Source organism: Mesitornis unicolor, unplaced genomic scaffold (assembly GCF_000695765.1).
Source record: "Mesitornis unicolor isolate BGI_N332 unplaced genomic scaffold, ASM69576v1 scaffold27262, whole genome shotgun sequence".
Lineage (NCBI taxonomy): Eukaryota > Metazoa > Chordata > Aves > Mesitornithiformes > Mesitornithidae > Mesitornis > Mesitornis unicolor.
The window spans coordinates 1-19,769 of NW_010171713.1; the positions used below are offsets into that span (position 1 = coordinate 1).

General features: G+C 45.4%; 1 protein-coding gene across 2 annotated transcripts in view; it reads left to right on the forward strand.

Moving 5' to 3' along the window:
* Positions 1 to 1,597: 1,597 nt before the first annotated feature.
* The window catches only part of RBFOX2 (RNA binding protein, fox-1 homolog (C. elegans) 2), a 55,147-nt gene continuing 36,975 nt past the window's right edge, over positions 1,598 to 19,769 (forward strand). Inside the window, exons 1-2 of one of the 2 annotated variants that reach the window (XM_010180124.1) lie at positions 1,598 to 1,824; positions 12,107 to 12,253. In XM_010180124.1, the coding sequence (XP_010178426.1) occupies positions 1,633 to 1,824; positions 12,107 to 12,253 (339 nt within the window). In that variant the 5' untranslated portion in view covers positions 1,598 to 1,632. The remainder of the gene's footprint in view (positions 1,825 to 12,106; positions 12,254 to 19,769) is intronic. The other variant, XM_010180126.1, reaches the window with a different exon arrangement.

Sequence of the window (19,769 nt, forward strand, 5' to 3'; positions counted from 1 at the left end):
CGAATGCCCTTCCCTCTCCTTCTCCCCAGCTGCGGGAGCCACGTGGCCCCCAGGGGAGTTGGAGCAGATAGACTAATGTCAGAGCAAATTTGGGATGCAGCCAGCGTCTGAGTGACCCGGTGCCGGCTGGAGGTGCACCGCATTTATCATTGTTTCCTCCGCGTGGAAGGGAGAGCTGCAGGTAGGCTGATAAAGGGTCTGCAAGGTTGGTCCTGCTTCGCTGGAGGTCCGTCAGCCCCGGCACGCTCTCTGCTGAAAGGCTGCTTGGTAATTCCCCCTCCGCCTTTCCTATCTGCAGGGTAAGGGCTGCTTCGCTTTTTACTCCATTGATTTAAGCGTGCTGGTGTCAGAATAGGCTCGAGCACCTCCGGGCTTTGTGGGGGAGGACCCAGGGCTGGAACAGCAGCCAAAATTTAAAATCGGGATTAGTCTGTTGACACGCACATAAATCAAATGGCGCTCCTATCATAAATCTTTTCCATGGATTTTTTTCCTCCTGCTGCGGCGGTGGAAGTGGTAGGAGCGGTGCAGCAGCCTGGGCTTCCCGGACTTGGGCTTCAATGTCAAGGCTGCTCTCCTTCGCCCCAGGTGGCTGAACGCAGCTCCCCGCTCCCCCCTCGGTGAGACCCCTGCGGTGGCTGCATGCTCTCGTGTTTACTTTGGGCGGTTCTCAGGCACGGTGGGGTAGGATATTTATTGTCTGGTGGGGGTGTCTTCTGCATGGTCAGTTGTCTGTTCCTGAGGCATCTGGTTGATGTCGGCTACATCCGAGGCACTGCTAAAAGCTGCTAGAGTTCCGCTGTCCTAGCGTAGAGGTCTATGTGGGGTACCCTGAGCTGAGAGAGGAGTGGCTGATGAATGGTTTGTGTGGTGGCTGGGATGCTCAGGACCAGGCCTGAAGGGATGTGTGTGCTCCGGGCTCGCGATCTCTGCTCCCCACAGCAATTTGGTGTCTCCTGCACTGCCAGCACGCAGCAAATGGGATGTTCCAGCTGATACCTGATCATTCCTGTTCTGTACTCAGTGCTGCCAGAGCAAAGGAGGGGGCTGCTGCGCAGATGGGCTTTAAAGCATGTGTTTCTTCTCTGTTACTGTATGACAAGAGAGAAGAGCGTGCTCTGACACACACTGTGCTTCCTTGTGAGCAGAGCTGTGAGCATCAGACTGGAGGAGATGAACCCAGATACGGTACTTTAAGGGATACTGAAAACCCTGTTCTTCTGTCAGTGTTTCCTTCTCCGTTCCAATGCTTCAGTGCCTCTTCCCCCTTCCAAAATAATGCCTTACTGTGCATAAAGCCTTATGTGAGATTACAGGGCTATGCGAGTTGCAAGCCCAATAGTGTGTTCTCCATATGCTACCCAGTAGTGAGAAAGTTGTCCAAAAATTATTAAGAAAACAGTGTCATGGCTCAGAGGAGCAAGGCATGCTCTTTTTGATATTTTGATAGAGAAGATAATGGAAGACTGTGCAATATTATGGTGGCAGCGGGTGGGATATTCACATGAGCACGCGTGTGTATGTGTATGATTTCTCAGGTTGATGTTTTGCTCCGTCTTCTGTCGTATAAAGCTGTTTTCTCCTTTTTCCTTCTTTCAGGGTAACCAGGAGCCAGCAGCAACTCCTGATGCAATGGTGCAGCCATTCACCACAATCCCATTTCCACCACCCCCACAGAACGGGATTCCCACAGAGTATGGGGTGCCGCACACTCAGGACTATGCAGGCCAGACCAGCGAGCACAATCTGACGCTCTACGGAAGCACGCAGCCGCATGGAGAGCAGAGCACGAACACGGCCAGCACGCAGAACGGATCTCTCGCAGTAAGTGCAGAGCAGGAGAGAGCAGAGCAGGGCTTTGGGAGAAAGCAGCCATTGATTAGATTTCTGACTGTTTCTTAAGCGTGCGGCAAATCAGCAGTAGACTTGAAAAGGAGAGAATTATAAACAAAACATAGCCTCTGACCTTCCATCACTACGTTCCTGTCTTTCTCCTTGTGCCAAGCACATAGATGTCTGCAAAGAGCAGTGGTACTTGGGATCTTGGTGTTTTTACCGTGGTGGTATTGTCTGAAGAAGTCCTTTACAGAAGCGTTAATTACCTCGTGTTAGTTGGCAGACGGTTCAAATGAATGCGATGGAGGCAAGTTCTGCAGGGTTCACGGTACAAAGGATTAGGCCGAGCACGTGCATTGTAGGTGTAATCCCAATGTGTTTTTATTTTCAGGAAGCTGGCAGAGTAGAAAAATACTTTTCTTTGACTTTCTGAAGGTGACAGGGAGCTTCTGGGGAGCAAAAAGAAGAGGAGACCTCTCTCAGCCACTGGGCATCCATTTGCCAAACAAAGATTTTCACCTTAGATTTTTTTTCTTTTGCATTGTTCTTCCCATGGCTTGGAACTGGCACTGGGCAACATGCTGGCAGATTATCCCAGGAAAAGCTTTATCTACCCCTTAAGCCACTTGTTAAGACTTAACTTCCTAATAAAGAGCCTTACGGTGAGAGCCTTCGGTGCTCAGGGGCGGATTTAATCTGTTAATGCTTTCAGTTTTACTTGTAGTTGGGTGTTTGGCTCGTAGAGATTATTTTTCCCCCAGTAAGTACCGAGTGAATTCAGTGCCAACGGTTGGAAGAGCCGATAGTGCCAGCTCAAGTGTGCACGGTCCCCGGTGTGCACCTTGGCCGTGGGCAGTGGCTGCATGGTTGGCACTGCTGGTTATGACTTTGCTGAGATATCTTTGAGTTCGTCCTGGGAACACCTCAACTTGAGCATCCTGAAGAAGAAAAAGGGTACAAACCCTGTAAAGTACACTGGTCATGCATGAAAGGAACTTCAGGTGCCTTTCTCAGCAAACACATGCAGACGAGAGGAAATCAGGCTGGAAATAAAACTCAGAGCTGGTGCAGTGTGAAGAAACGCAGGTCATCGTTTTAGTAGCAGATTGTTCAGTGTCCCTCCAACACATAAGATCTGGGCTGCCTGTCTCCAGCAAACAGTTCTCTTGAGCACTGCCAGTTGGATGGGAAAGCTGGAAACAGGGAATAAAACAGGGCAGTGGCTTTCCCCATGTATTTTTGCTGTTGCCATCCTTGCCCAGAGCTTAAGAGCATTCCTTTTTAATGGAAATGATGTGAGCCTTGACCTTGGATGCGAGCTCTTGCCAACCCTCCCGCTCCTCTTCCATATTAGGAGTCCTCTCCGTGGTGCTGCAGTGCCGAGCTCTGCGTCTCATCAACGAATGCCGGCTCCGAGGAGCCCACGGCATGCGGGGAGGCTGGCGAGCCTGCGAGAAGGGACTGGGAGCCCATCTGCGCAGGAGGGAGCGTTGCTGGGAGACTGCTGGGAGGCAGCGGTGTTGCCAGGAGGCTGTGGAGGGAGCCTGACTGGCAGGGGTTATCGGCGAAATGGGCTGAGTAACACGTAATGCTTGTACTGGCTGCTGGGAACAGGTGGACACGTCTGGCCTGGCCATTTGACGTGGTTAAGGATGTGCGAGCTGAGCGGGCAGAGTCTGGCTCGCAGACCTTAGCTGGGAAAGGGTAAGGGTGCAGATGAGCGCGTTGCTGCTGCTGCTGTGGCTGGGACCGATCAAACCCAGAGGATCTCAGATAGTGGCATGTGAGGAAATCCAGGGGGAGGGGAAAGGTGCCTTGGCCAAGGCCCTTTCACATGGATGGCGTCCTGGATCTTCTGAGTCCCTTTGTCTGCCTAGGACTCTTTCTGTATGAAGTTATTTTGATTCTGTGGGCTGCCTTGGCATGTAATTGCTTGTAACTTTTCTCCTTCTCAGTACACTGATTAATGATGTAGGAACTAGGGGAATGAAGAAGGCTTAGTAGTTACTGAAGCTGAAGCATGCTATTAAAAAATGCAGCAGAATGGGTTGGTTATTTTGCCTGAACATCTATAGCTAACGTCAGGCATCTTGTCCATCACATACGTTGGTTATTCCTTGTTTGACATACGTGCTTAATTTGTGTGGACTAGAGTGCTGTGCTTTAAGGCATCCTTTCCTTTCACCATTTCATTGTCTTGCGCAAACAACAGTGCTAATTTTAACAGAGAAAAGAGTTGTTGCAGGTGATACTTGATCCTTCCCTCCTGTTATTGTGACTGACAAGTGCAGCTGCTGCCATGTGTGTGAGAAGGCGATACCCCAGACCCAACAGCCGGTGGCTTTTTTAGCTGCTGAGACTTGAAGCCTGTGTTCCCATGGGATAATTAAGAAATTCCTTCAGCCAGACAGATAAGATCCCTCCTTGCTCTTAAGAAACTCTGCTTGGTTTTAAGGCCTGTGCTTGGTCCTGTTGACAGGACAGAGTGAGATAGTGAATGGCGTGCTCAGATGGTGGGGGCTTCCTGCTTTTTTGGGCTGGTAGCCTTTAGGATAATTCCAAAAGTAACAGAATAAGGGGTGACTTAAAGGTCCCTCATGGAAAGGGGAGTTTCGTCGGGTTGGTAAGATGTTATGCAGCAATGTATTGGAGTCTATAATGAGGTCCCTAACACACTGGGTGGGAAGCACCTTTTCATAGGAACTTGACAGATTCTGGCAGGCAAATCAGATTTAATTATTTGAGATTAGTGGTGGTGCGTGAGTTAGCAGACAGTGGTCTGAAAGCCTGCGACCAAACATCAGCAGTGAATTTAAGTAAAATGTACTTTGAAAGTCAAAGTCCATGCCTTCCTATGCAGTGTGAAAGCCCCGAGCAAAGGAGAATGTCTGGTTGGTGTCATCAGCTAAGGATGAGCTTGGTTCTGGAGGTCTGAGTGTGGTGGAAAGCATTCAGAGCTCTTAGAGCAGGGGCATGGAAAAGAAATTGGCACAATAGGCAGTGTAATACAAACAGCTTAATAGTGTGGAATCTTTTTTTATTTTAGGATCAGGCCTCATCTGTGGGGCTTTGTTTCTTGCCTGGCATGTGGGTCTCCTGGTCTTCATTTCCAAGCATCTGTCCTTTCTTTTGATAGTGTCCCAGAGCACAGCTGAAAGACCTGGATTAGAAATACACTGAGGTACCAGACCATATTTGGCCTACTCGGTCTGCCTGTTGCCGCCTGTCTCTTCAACCGTTGACGTTCTGCATTTCCCCTCTTAGGTGCTGGGTTGCCTGGTTTCTTCCCCCTTCTTGGTTTACGTTGGTGCACTTATCCCTAATGGAGACGCCCGGCGCAGATCGCTGCGAGTGCAGATGCTAATTGGGCCGCGGTACCTCTGGCAGCTGAGCTGATTTGAAGATTCGCTGCTGTCAGAGAGATCTGGCTCCGAGCGCAGGCTCCCGCTCCTATTTACTGGCTCTGGCATTCCTTACGTGAGCCACTTTAATTCACTGACCTGGCAGAAAGCTGTCCAATTCTGTTGCTGGGTTAATGAATTAGAGCAGCTCTTGGAGGGATCCAGCGAGCGCTGCTGTTGCAAGGTGAGCGTATGGAGTGCGTGGCCAGGAGCCGAGAGCAGTTGTCAGCTCGCTGCATCTCCTGGTGCCCTACCCGCGGAGGGAAGATTAATCATCCGCTGAACTAAAAAAGCTTGCTCGGTAGTAAATGCAATGCACTTAATACTGTGAGCTGATTATTCAACTCATTTCTCTTGTTAATGTCAGAGGGGAGAATTTGTGTGTCTGTATAAATTACGGAATGCAGCTGGAGGTATAGAAGTAGAGGAATAAGTTTATGTAAATTACTGAGCATGGAAATGGCAGGTGCTGTCGCCTCGGTGTTACGTTGTCGTGAACCAATATAAAGCATTATTTAATTACAGAGCATCGCGTCTCCCGGCTTCTTGATGTGCCATACCGAAACATATTTAACTCATCTTCTATACCATAAAGGCTTATTCACTCTCTGATTTCTTAAAGGAGACACATCTGTGGTGGGGCCACCCCTGTGTATCATGTTCTGAAGCAAGGCAGGGAAGCTGCTCGGTCATCTGGCTGCGCCCCATATGTCGAGCAAGGGTTTGGGAAGGAGGGAGCCAGCAGCACCAACGGCTCCTCAACTGACTTCTGTAACACATGGCTGATGTTATAATGATGACTTTCCCTTGGGTTTTTCTTACCTAGTCTGAGATTGCAGAATTTTCTTCTGTAATTATGTTTCATCACTTCAGTAATTAAAGCAATTGCTCATGTGAGGTATTTCAGGTGAAGAATATGTTTAATGAATATCCTCACTTATCTTTTGATACTGCTGAGCAGGTAGGCACAAGGAAGAACTAGCTTCAAATGAGTAGCAAGCTGCTGATTGTTTGGCCACCTTGGCTTGGAAATTGCTGTCTTGAGGTAGCAAACTCTGACATTTAACATCAGGAATTTGCTTTGAGCATGAGGCAGATTATTGTATTATTTTGAGTATGAGGCAGATTATTGTCAGTACTTGTAGATGTGCGTCTACTGAGGCAGATGTAAAAATGATTTAGAAAGAGAGATAGGAAATAAATCAGCAAATATCATTATGTTAGAGTATACAGCTGTGGTACTGCTGCATATCTCAAAGGTTATAGCAGATCTAGAAGTAGTACAGGGAAGGGTAACAGTGATGATGAAAGGGATGTAGCAGGTTCTTTATGAGAAGAAATGAAATCTTCACTTACGAAAAGAGCTGACAGGAGTGAAGGCATTTGACAGGTACATAGAATTTTGAATAGTATGGAAAATAAAATAGGGAGCTTTCCCATTTTCACTTACTAAGATGTATTCAGGAAATAATCAGGTGGCATGTATTGAAAAAAACAGGAGTCTGTTTCTTGTTTTTTTCCTGTATAATGAAGAATTTAGGGATGGAACTCTTGTCCATGGGGTTCTTTATAAGTTGAGAGTATAAACAGGCTTCAAAAACGCATTAAACCATTTCATGGGTGATAGATTCATGGCCAGTGACTGGCTACCAAGATGCGAACTGGCTCAGTTTGCTGAAGGCTGGGAGGCTCTGCTGGAGAAACACTACTGAGTGTTTGCCCTGTTCTTGTGTTCCTCCACAGGTGCTTCATTTGGCCACAGCAAGAAAGAGGATGGGGGCAGGATGGGTGTCGGGCTGTCACTATGGGGCTGCTCTTCTGCCACCCCCAATGGAGTGATCCAGGGGTGACCACCAGCTTGGGAAGTCTTGCTGGTGGCCTTCATCTTGTCAGGGCATCCCTGCTTTGTGAGGAATGGGCCTTCAGGGGGCTTCTTTTTGCCACTTCATTGAAAGAAAAAAAATAACAATAAGAAAAAAGCATTAAGGAGTCATAGGAAAAAATACTGCTCAGAGAAACAAAGCAATCTTAAACAGCACTATGTGGAAAACGTTACCTGACACATCAGAGATGTCTTTGTTGTGCAGGACAGGTAGCAAAGCTTCTTATGTGCTTTCCTATGTCAGGTTTTCGTTCTTACTTCAGGTGGGATGTGTCTTTATTTAATAAGAAAAGTGAACAAAACGACTTAAGCTTCAGTGTTTCTGAAAACAGGTAGCTAACAATCAGGACAATATGTGCTCTGAATTAATCTAACTATATTGAAAATAGTTAAAATCCCAGCAAAAGTTATTTTGTACATCCTTAGCGATTTTTTTTTTTGGTCCGGTTTTTGGCATACAGGGTACGTGGGTGTGTTACTAATTGTGCCTGCAACGTAGCCCAATTTTTTATTTTTTTTATATGATGTTGCTGGTATCTCTGAAACATCAAGTACATGGATAGAATTCTAAAATCATATTTCCTGCTGTTGAAAGGTGGTTATTAGACCTGCAGTCTTCTGTCTGCTAAACAAGCATAGTCTAAGAAGCAGAAGTTCCCATGCTCTTTGCTTTTAGATGTGTGGGACCTCAGTCCTACTTAGAGTGTGGTGGGGCAGGAGAGGGCTTTTGGGTCTGGTGCCTAATTCTTCACTCATTTTCCCACCATACCTGCTTGGTGAATATCTGTTCCTTAGTGGGTGACTGCTTGTTTTGACATCGTTTCCTCACTAGAAGTTGCAGAGATCTTCCCACGTCGTCTGCCCTCTCCTCTGTGGTGGGAAGATTGCCTTCTGCCAGTCGGAGCTTTCAGCCCTTGTCTCCACGCATTTCCTCAAGCTCTTGATCCAAACAAGGCCATTTTTCAGTTTTGATCCGCGACCGGTCTGGAAGCAGCGGGGTGAGCACAGTCTGTCTCCCAGATCTTGTAAGCCACCCAAGTGCCCTTTTAAATATAGTTATTAGTTACAGTTTGTATTTTGTAAATATTTTCTTTGCAGTGATTTATGGCTCTTAACCTCCTCATTATGATTCACAACATTTTGGACTGCCTGCTTCCTGGGGAAGAGGACAGGGGGTTGTTTTTTTCCTTTTCTATAACTTGAACCTGAAGCGGTTCCAGTTTCAGAAGCAAGTGGGAGATGGAAACAGAATGTGCTGGGTATTAACAGTCTCTGCGCTGGCCTGTGGTGTTTGTCTGGCTCGGTGGGGTGGTAGCCCTCTGTCTGGCCATGCAGATGGAGCTCAGGTGGCGCTGGAGCCCCTGCCTTCCTCCCAAGGAGAAATCCTCAGCAATTGCTTGTTCACCAGCTGCTTTAGGGCAGAGGAGCCTAGTCAAGAGGTAGGAAGATGGTTGCAGAGCTGCCTCCAAACCTTTCAAAACACCCTCATGTAGCCAGGCGTCCCTTTCCCCTTCTGTATGCGTACATACACAGGTGTACATCCGTGCTTCTCTTTGCAGCTGCCTCTTCTTGCTTAGGTTTTCCTTGCTGCTGGTGGGTGTAAGGGAGGAAGGAGCTCGGGCAGGCAGCAAGCAGTTAAAAGTGAAGCACATCTCGTGCGTGTCCTGAACTCTGATGTGTTTCACAGTGACCTTGAGCAGAGCTCAAAGCTGGCGTGTGCAGGCGTGAATGACATTATCACCTGCGTAAGTATGTGCTCTGCAGCCTGTGCTGAGGAGGTAAGGTGGATCCAGTGCTGTTTTCAAATGCAGGGTCTTTGCCACAGCGTGTCTCTGTGCTGCCTGGTGACAGGCATTGAGACCTAGGGAACATCTCTTAGCTCCCTTCCAAGCCGAATCGCTGTCTGTAGCAAAGGGAGAGGCCAGTTTTTCCTGCTGCTTTTGCAAAAGAAAGGAGCTGAAACTCTGTGTGGGGAAGGAGTCAGGGTGGAGAGTGGGTGCACGGTGAAATGCAGGCTTTTATCATCTGGCTTGGTTGGGGTAGTGTTGTTGCCAGTCTCCATTATGTGCTGCCTGAGAACAGGCTTCAGGCCCTTCCTTTCATCTCCTTCCTAATGAATTAAGACAAGGAATAACTATAAAAGGAAAAAAAAAAGGCAGCAAGATCTGAGGAGTCTGTTTCTTTCATTTATGTTGTAGCTGAATGTGTGGCAGTAGCCAAATGTGTTGAGCTAATGTTATAGTGGCTGAAAGTTCAAATCCTACCTTAGGGCCATGGACGATAGAAATGAGGGAGCTACAGCATCCGGAGAGAGAAGGTATTTAATGTTAAACTACCGCTGAAAAATCAGGGCATGCAAAAGCCTGAAAAGCATTTGAGAACTCTTAGCGTAGTCACAAAGGTAAGAGCGGACTGAGATCCCCTTTTTTCTTCTGTTGTTTCTCCTCTTTGAAGCCTTTGTCTTTTTGTACTCATCACGCGTGCTGCAAAATGACTGCTGTGTGGCAGCAGCGCTCTGCCATATGCAGCAACAGCTGTGAGTGTTTTCGAGCAGGCCCCTGTACATGATGCATGGCACCCTTGGTAAAAAGGGAGTTCTGCCCTCTGCCTGTGAACAAATGGATGGGAGAGGAGTGCAGGCAACCTTTCGGCTTCCTCCCCTGTGGAAGCGGCAGATCCAGACCTGTGCAACCTGTATTTGCATTTAAAGACTATAAGGTTTTTGTTGTCACCATTCAGAATCTGTGCCTTTCCTTATCCACACTGCAGAAGATGCACTAGCGGGTGTATTTCAGGATGCACCTGTGTGCGCCAGTGTTTGCCCACTTGCCATAGGAAACTTGGGATTTGGCAAACAGCGCCAGCAGGGCTCCAGACTGGGTTGTGGGAGACCCCTTTCAGCAGGGGTGTGGGGGATTCTGGGGAGTTACTTTGGAGCACTCACTTGTGGGCATGGTGTGCGGTAGTGATGGATGGGCTGCCCCTGTGTTTTGTCCTTCCTGAACAGATTTGCCCTGAGGAGCCAAGGACTCTGATGGAGTCATAAAAATAAAACCACCAAATAGCATAGCGTGATTTAATCATAAGCCAGCTGCATCGATTCTTCCCCTGGGGGGCACTCTCTGTGTGTTTGGAGACGGATTTTGTCATAGGGGTGAGGATAGGAGAAGAGGAAGAACTTGGGGAGGGGGAGAGCATCTTTTTAGATACGACCAAATGGAAGTTTCAGAGGATGTTCTTGAAAATTTGATGTTTGGGGACTAGATGAGTCTTAGCCAAATAAAAATGCTTCATCCTGCCAGGCTTTTCCTGAGACTCGTGTGGCTCTGGGGAGTAAAGATACTTGCAGGGCAGTATCTCCATTCTTCCTATTACAGCTTAATTTATATTAATCAGATCAAATGTGTTTTGTGCTGCCTGTGCAGCCCCACTAAAATAAAATGGAAAGCTGCCACTGCTTCGCTCAGCAGGACAAGACCCCAGTGCTTGCTGTTTGCTTCCTCTTGTCAGTGCTTTGGAGCCAACACACAAGTTCAAGGTCATGTCTGCAAGAGATGTTTTGGGCCAGAAGAAGCTCTCTTAATGTTGCCAGTTTATTTCATCAGTGGAGAGATGTTTCTTTCCAAATATTCATGAAGTGTTGTATATTGAGTGGTGTGCAAAGCAGCCTAAAACAGGGTGGCTTTAGCGATTACACAGTCCTTACCCTTCTCATAGAATCTCTCTTCACTTGATGGGTTAAGGATGAAGTCAGGTTGGCATCTGAAGAAATGAAATGACACTTAAAAGTGCATCACACGGGTGGTCAAAGTGTGACTCCTAGGAGGCTGAGGCAAGCAGCAGGAGATGGAGTGAGTGAATGGGTGCTTTCTGAATACCTTGGGCTGTCAGTGCTCGTCTTTGAAAGAAACAGAGCAATAAAACTGATCAGAATGTAGCCTACTTTGTTCTGCAGCTCTTGAGGTTTTGAGGTAATTTTTCTGACTAAAGTGCGAAAAATACCATTTTCGTATCAAACCATTTTGCAAAGGTGCCTTGCCTTTCTATCTAGTGCTGTGCTCAGATTTTACCTCTTCTTAGTCCAAGCCCAGCACAAGTGGCTGAGGTTCTCTCCATTTCCTCACCCCTGCCCATCATCTCTGTGGGTGCAGTAGGTCTCTCCTCTGGCACAGTGGTCTCCCTTACTGCTCTGCCTTCTTGCTGTACTTTGTCTGCGAACAGGTAGCCCTGGCCTATCCCTTGACCTGGCTTTGCTTTACCAGTCAGTGCTTGGGAACACTGGGACAAAATCCTTTGTTTTAGCTGTGGGATTGGTAGCAGTAAGTAGCACTTGGAGTTTTCATAAATCCTGTGGTGGTTATGACTTTCGTGTCCCTGGGCTGACTTCTGAATGTACGAAAAAAGTTAATCAGAGACATCCTGTTCATATATGGATTTTACCATTTAATTATAGATCTTCTTTTGGGGTAGTGTTTCTCTGAAGGGAGCTTGACAGAGCAGATGCCATTTTGCCTGGGGATGCATTTCTGGTATTGGCCCGGTGAAGAGCTGCCACTTCAGCTGTGGGATTTTGATGATTGCACGAACATCCTGCCACATGAGATTAGAGTGGCGGTGCTACCTCCCGGCTTCAGGATATGCAAGATCCGCCTCTTCATTAGAGCTTTCATATGGTGGCAGCTGAAGTGAGGAAGAACAGGGGAAAAGAGAGAAGCAATTTAAGAAAACCAAAGGCAAATTTACCAAGCGGAAAGGTGATCCGAGGGGAAGGAGGCTGAGATCTCATTACTGTTTACAAATGGAAAGGGAGGGAAAGAACAGCAAATCAGTTGTTAAGCGTTACTGGCTTTATCAAAATAATTGTCAAATGCTGAGATATCGCAATCACGAGTGTAGTACTAATACCTGGAAAGAGGTAAACAAAGCGTGTGAAAGGAGTTTGTGTGGTTTCTGTTCATGCACACACTTTTTGTCTTTCTGATTTCAGCAGACAGAAGGAGGGGCACAGACAGATGGACAGCAATCACAGACACAGAGCAGTGAGAATACCGAGAGCAAATCCACTCCAAAACGGCTTCATGTGTCTAATATTCCCTTCCGCTTTCGAGATCCTGACCTTCGGCAGATGTTTGGGGTAAGTTACCAGCACCCTTTAAGGCACGGCAGATTAAAAGGGACACATGGTGCTAGTGCGTTTATGTGAAGGAAAAGCCCTTTCCCCTCAGTTTAGTCAGTACACTGTAAAATATTTGTAGAAGTAGGACAATTGGTAGTGTTTACCTCAGCTGGTAAATACACATGAAAACTATAACTGTGTTTGTTCATATCAAGATTTTGAGTGTAACTAGACAATTGATTTGGGGAGGAAAAAAAGCCCCACAAAACAAAACAGAATTTCACCTTATTTCCCAGTCAAGACTAGGATTAAACATTGACTTAATATATCCTTTGCAAAGCGCTGTTTTCCAGTTGCTTGGAAACTCGTTGAAATATTTATGTCTTTCCTCATGATCCACTTCTATGCTGAAAAATTGCTGCAAGGAGTTGGCCAACTAGGTATTGCATGTGGAAAAGTCAGTGCACGTCAGATAGTATTTTACGTTGTGTGTGTTATACATTCTGTTTCTTTTCACCAAATAGTTTGTCTTCCCTAAGCTTTTTATGCTATTCATTATTCTCACTTCATAAGCTCTTCGAGGAAGAGTTTGTTCACATGAATATAGGTGGTGACTCATTCCATGTGGACACAGAGATAAATGACCTAACCTTCAAGTGAAGTTATCTATATATCATCATCATTGGGAATCCTTGACGTGTTGATATGATGGTAACCTCCTTGGCTGATGGCATGTTTTAAAGTCTTCAGAAATATTTATTATCTATGAAGTTGAGACTGTAAATGTTGTTGCCTGTTTAAGATACAGTGCAGAGGATTCAAGTTAGGAAAGACCAAAGCTTGAGGTTCCTCTTACTTACTACCTTAGGCTTTCGGTGTATACCTTGGTCCTAGCTGCGTAGCCAGCTGCTCCTCCAAAATCTTGCACTGCTCTGTTTCGGCTGTTGCATCTCTTGAGCCATCTGTGTGGGTGTGTATGCATGCACATGCAAACACAGTCTTGCATGGAGGGTAGTGTTACAGTATGTAAATATGTCAAATTCATGGGCTTCAAGCTTAGACTGCTACAAATGAGACAAGAATTGGGCTTATCTGTTCATAGCTTGGACAGTACAAAATGAGCAGAGTGTGCAGAAATGTTAAAAATTCCACTAGTGGTTTTGAGCAAGAGTCCCAGATGCTGTATATTGTGAGAGATCTTCGTTCTTGAAGCGTTTTGTGGCCAGAAGAAGCTGTTTTGTGGATGAGACCAAATAGAGAGGAGTGGTCGAAGTGCAGGAGAGCAAGGCTGCTATTCAGAGGCACCTGACCAGGCTGGAGAAATGTGCTGACAGGAATCCTGAGGTACTCAACAAGAGCGAATTTCAAGCCTTCCATCCAGGAGGGAATAACCTCTGCAGCAGTCCAGGCTGGGAGCTGGTTGTCTGGGAAGACGCTCTGCAGTAAAAGATTTGGGGGTCCTGATGGACAACAAATTGAACACAAGTAGCAGTGTGCCCTTTTGGCAAAGGCGGCCGACAGTATCCTGGGCTGTGTTAGTGAGTAGCCAGCAGGCCCGGGGAAGAGACCCTTTTACTGTCACTTGTCAGACTGCATCTGGAATACTGGGCCCAGTTTGGGCTTCCCCGTGCAAGAAGTGCTCATCATCTACTGGAGCAAGTCCAGTGGCACTGCCAGGATGGTCAGGGGACCAGAGAATGTGGCATGTGAGCAGAGCCTGAGAGCTGGGCCTGTCCAGCTTTGAGAAGAGAAGACAGAGGGTGTCTGCAACATCCTGATCAGAGGATACAGAGAAGATGTAGCCAGACACTTCTTTTTTTGGCTGTGTGTAATGATGAGATGAGAGACAACAAACAGGTTGGAACGTGGGAAATTTCAATTAGATATCAGGGAAATAGGTTTTTTACTGTTAGTGTGGTTAAATAGCAGAATGCCCAGGGAGGTTGTGAAACCTCCATCCTTGAAGTGTTTGACTTTACACAGCTTGCCCAGTCAGAGATCTCATTAGACCTGCTTTGAGCAGGGGTTGCACTAAGTGACCTCTGGAGGAAGGTCCCAGCCAAACTTACGATTCTGTTGCAAGAGGCCTGGGTTTGCTTTCGTATTGTTCATGCATTAGATCATCACACTCTTGACATCCGTGAGAATGTTTTCGGGGTTAAACTCATCTGGCAATCTGTGATTGCTGAATCTTCTCAGTCGCCCGTTCTGCTTTGATTTTGGGTTTGGGGTTTGTTTTTTTTTTTAGCTTGGTTTTTGCTGTTGCAGAGCTGTGCAGTAGGCAGTTCCGTCCGCTTTGGATGAACTGATTGCTGAAGTCACAGCCAGTTCCTGGACCACCTGCTACAATCTGTGTTTAGCACATCCTGCTCTCGGCTACTGCTGCTCCCCTCTCTCTGGGAGCTGCATCGCTTACAGAAACTGTTCCACGTTGGTGCAGCGCCATCCCTTGGGACCAGGGCTTCACTTGACGACTGGCTCCTTTCACGCTTCTTCACCTTGGTGCTGTTCCTCCGTGTGCTTCTGGTGTGAGGAACATGGACAAGATGGAAGTGACGAGAACAGCCCTGTCCTGGTGACTCTTACCTCTGCTTTGCAGATGGAGAGACCCCAACAATTTGCTGTCCTGAGAAGTGACCTGTAGAAAATGCAGCCTAACTGCTTGTGTTAAGGTTTTCTATCCTTTTTTTGGGCCCAAATGATGCCACTTGTACACAGAAGGGGTGGAGAAATACACTCTGCAAATAGGTTTCTGTTGTTTCCCAAGCTATTTATTGCTGATTTATTTTTTTTTTCTCTAAATGTTATCTCAAGTTCCAGCACAGTGACGTGATTTTTAACTGGACTGAATGGTGTATTCCCTGTAAAACCTTCTGTTAGTTCATCTGGCCCTGTATTTGCTGAGAGGTCTTTTGGAGCATAAAAAAAGGCCACGTGCCATCTTCCTGTAATGGAGAACTTTGCTACTTTGCCAAGGAAATAATCAATGATTCTTGTGGATCTCCCTTTTTCTCTGTGCTGCTTTTCTCGGCACACTCAGAGCTTCAAGTGGGAGAGTGTTTCTCTCTGAATCCTCCTCGCTCCTATTTCTTTTTCAGGATCAGGATGCGGTCCCTTGGGTGACTCACTGAAACCAACCCTTTCTCCTACAGGGGACTCATGGTTGTCTGAGTCTTCAGCTGTGGCTGGCCTGTAACCCCCATCATCTCCCTCTCCCTCCTGTGTGTCAGGTCACATCTCCTCAACGTCGTATCTGAGAGACTCAAAAGCCTTGCCTGGAGTGATTTTCCCAAGCTACTGTACAGAGAGAGGAATTGGGTAGACAGCAGAGCTGTGGAGGAAGAAATAAATGTGATGGGAGGGAGGGAGTATAGAAGTCCCTTGAGGATGGAGCAGAATGTGAGAGGTCAGCCCAGTCCTGGGGCACAGAACATTAACTAATGCTTTCGTCCAGACTTGAGTGGAGGTGGACTTAGGATGTGTTGATCCATGTGTGATTAAATGGAAATTACATAATGCTTTATAAACCATCACCATTTGTGAGAGCTGAGGACGCAAGTATTTCCTGACAGATGCAAGCTACTCGGGTTTCACCCCATCTCTCACCTATTACGTCTTTCTAACAGGTCCCTGAGATATCCTCAGGAATGGAACAAACATCTCCTTATGTATATGCTTCTTATAGGGAGGCAAATAAAATAGGCTGCTTAAAGCAGGTAATATTTACTTGACATTTCATGATGCCAATAAAAAGACTTCCAGAAAGCTTCTAGAAGGAGTAGGTCACTTTTTAATGCACACAGTTCTGCACCCACTGTGGAATAAATCAATAGTTGACCTTGTTCTAGCAGATAAAGAAGAGTTAATAGCTGACCTGAAATCCCATGGTTGCCTAGGTACCAGTGATTGTTATTTGTCTGTATTTACTTTGTGCAAACAGAATATGGCATCAGGCAGTAATGTAAGGAGCTTTAGAAGAGTCTGTTTCTTGGAGTTTAAACAATTGGCAGGATAACTGCCCAGGAAGGTATCTTTTAAAAGAGAGGTGTTAATGGAAGCTATAAAGCAGTCAACAAAATACTGATGGCCAAAAAGGCGTGATTCCACAGTCACTGGAACTCTGTTAATAAAACACAGAGCATTCTGCACATTAGGTAGAGAGGATGAAGAGGAGGATTAAGTAAATGGCAGTGTAAGTAAACTTCAACAAAGAAGCAGGTAAGAAAGGACATGGGCTAATCATGGAGATATCAGTGATACATGTTTAGAGGAGAAGGCATCAATGCAAAGAGAAAAGAACTAGGTGTAGGTATAATATAAAATTAGGAAATAGTTGAGTGGTTTAGGTTAAAAAAATGAAAACACCACAGAAAACCCCAGTGAAACAAACAAAAACAAAAAGAAAAAAGCCTCCACCAACAAAAAACCTCAACATGCTGTGTTTTGATTTAAGAGGAGGTATTTGTACCATATCTGGCTTTGTATATAACTTATAACAAAAGAGGATGAGACAGTGTTTGTAGTATTTGGCAACCAGCAGATCTAGACAGTACACATCCAGAAATAATAGCCAAAGCAAGGAGCAGTTTTATTCATTAATGTTAATATTTAGCCAATTCTTGTAAACTAGGGGAGTTGCAGAAGACTGGAATGCTGCCCACCAGGATTCAGTATGGGAAAAGTAGAAAGGGGTGACCCAAAGAGCTACGAACTATATGTTGATCCAAGATAAAAATAATTTTGGAAAGCTTTTGAAAAAACACTAGAATCTGAAGAAATGGTTAAATATCTATTTAGCATGACTTTGTACAAGGTAATATACATCTTTTCAGACAAATGTTGTCTTTTCTATTTTGACAAGATTGTATGAAGCAATACTGATACAGTTGAACATTGCTCAACCCAACAGAATTTGTCCAAGTGACCAATTTTGATTTTTAAGAAAAAGGATGCTTATCTCAAATGAACACAGCACACATGAGAGGGATTAAAAACCTCTTTAATGATAGATAATAAGAAGTAGTAGTTATTGAGGAGACATCAGTGATCAAGACCGTTTCTAGTGTTGGTTTCCCCAGGGATCTGTTTCAGTCTCAGTCCTGTTGAATATCTGTATCAACCCATGGAGCCAGTACTCTGTTAAAATACCTTACCGGTAAGGTTTGTGATTAAAAAACTATTTGAGGGGGAGGAAGGAGAAAGATAAGGTTACTGTTAGAGAGTGACTTGAAATGCCTGGTTAACTGATAATAAATCCAACAGAAATGTGTTTGATGCAGCTCAGTGCAGAGTATTGAGTATGTGGGAACCAGGTTGTGCTGGTAGGATGAGCTTTCTCTGCAAAACCCCGATTTGGGAGAGTACTGGTGATCATGGAAGGTGGTTGCTTCAACCATGTGAAGGGGGTTATCAGGTTGAAGGAGACGTGTCCATATTCAAAGGTGACAAGACTATGACTGCATAATGTTGTTCACTTCTGAGATCAGTGTAGGACCAAAAAAATAACCTAGGGCTTGGAAGATGAGTGGCTTTTTAACTGTGTAAGGTGTTGGGTGCATGGTTCACGCAGGTTATTAAAGAGAGGTTGGGAGATGACAGGTCTGTTCTGTGTAGGTGCTTATGCATGGATGGTACCTACTAATAGGGGTCTTGTTTACAGTCATAAGATTTTCCAGTTGGAAGTTGTGATTTAACACAATTAACCTTGAAATAAGAGAAAAAGTCTTGGTCATTTAGGCTAATTTAAACAATGGAGCAACTTACCAGGGAGTATAGAAGAGTTGTCATCCGTGTTAAGAACAAGTTAGCAAATCTTTTCAAAATTTTGTTTCCCAGTTTCTGAGGGACATTCTTCTGCTGATGTGTGTCAGGAGTCTTGACATGATGGTAGTAGTCTTCTCCCTAACAGCTGGTAGGGACTGTCCCTTTCCTTACTGTACTGTATATGTAGAAGACAAGGCCATGTTTCCCTCAATGTATTTCCAATCTTTTCAGCTTTGTGCTATGTTACTGTCTGTGCTTGTATCTCATGGCTGATAGCTTCAGTCCTTCACTCTTGGGCTTCAAGAAACAATCTTCCTGCCAGTATAAAACTGGCTGGAATACTCTGGTCAGTTCTGGAATTGAGTCAGATGCACTTCAGAGTCTCCTAGGGAAGTTGAAGGCTGAGTTGGACTGTCTGCAAGAGGAAAATCCATCTGTTCTCAAGCTGAATCATGAACTGCCTCCACAAAAACAAGCAAAGTGGTTTGTTTTGGTAGTTTGTATGAGTGTCTGTGCACTAAATCCTTTGTATCTGTTGTGAGAGCAGTAGTACGAGGAGTCAGAATTGATGTTTCTCAGAATTTACCATGGTGAAATGCTCTGCTCAAGAATCTTCTACTGCTTTTAAAAAAGGAGACAGTGTAGGATAAAAGTAAGGACTGTGTTGATGACGACTGCAGATGAAGGTAGGATAGCACAGTACAGGGTGTGATTTCTCTCAGGCTCCAACTTCAGATGGAGACGTTGCCTTTTTGACAACGTGCTCACTCAACAGCTACTACTTGTAGGCTGTTAACTGCTTCTGGTGGGGAACATCATTGGCCCAGTTGATAAAGGGGTTTTGTGTGTTATCAGCTACAGCAGTAATAATGCATGGCTGCTTTATATAAAGGTGGCCATTCAGTCACATTTAATAACTTCAGTTAATGAAGTTATTAATAACTTCATGTGGCAGACTTGTAGCTGCTTTTTTAACATTAGATTTTAAGGCAGGTAACGTTGTTATCCTGTTCCTTCTCTAAGCATAATTCACATCTCCACTGTGTGAGGTTCTTTATGGTATATGTTTGTGGTAGACCACTGCTTTATATTACCCAAGCAGCAGAGCTCTGGGAGCTCAGATATTTTTGGAAGCTCTTGTATCCTTCAGATCTCAGCCTCTGGGGAAACATTTTGTCACTCTGCACTTCCTAAAATATCTCAGTGGATATAATTTCTCATCCAACTTCATTCTGGTGTCAAGAGTGCAAAACACCTCCATAAGCCGGTAGTTTGAGGCTAAAGCAATTACAAGTTAGACTACAACTCTTTCTCACCAAGAATGTGGTAGAATTTTAAGTCCATGTTTGCCAGTAAATAAATTTAAACCTGCAAGTAATTAACGACACACAAGTATTGGCAGTGGCAGAAAACTACTCATTAGGTGTTAAGGTAAGTAGGTGAATAATATGGTAGACCAAGAAGCTCTGACCTGCAGATTTTGAGGCAGTGAGGCTTGGAGTACAGAAAGCTGCTGAAAGGGACTCTGTTTTCTGAGTGCATTGGACATATGAAAGAGGAAATCCTGCCTTCCGGATATGAAGATGTGTTTTAGCTTTTTCAACTCTGACAAGTACTGGCCTCAAATCGCATGTAACAAGTCCTACCTGCCAGTATTTGAGCACAAACGTTCTGACACAAGGTGGCCTCTTGGTGGCAGTTCTTGTTTCCAAGGTCTCCCTGTGAGGAGAGAGAGCTCCAGCCCTGTCACAGGGCAGGACTTTGTTCCTGC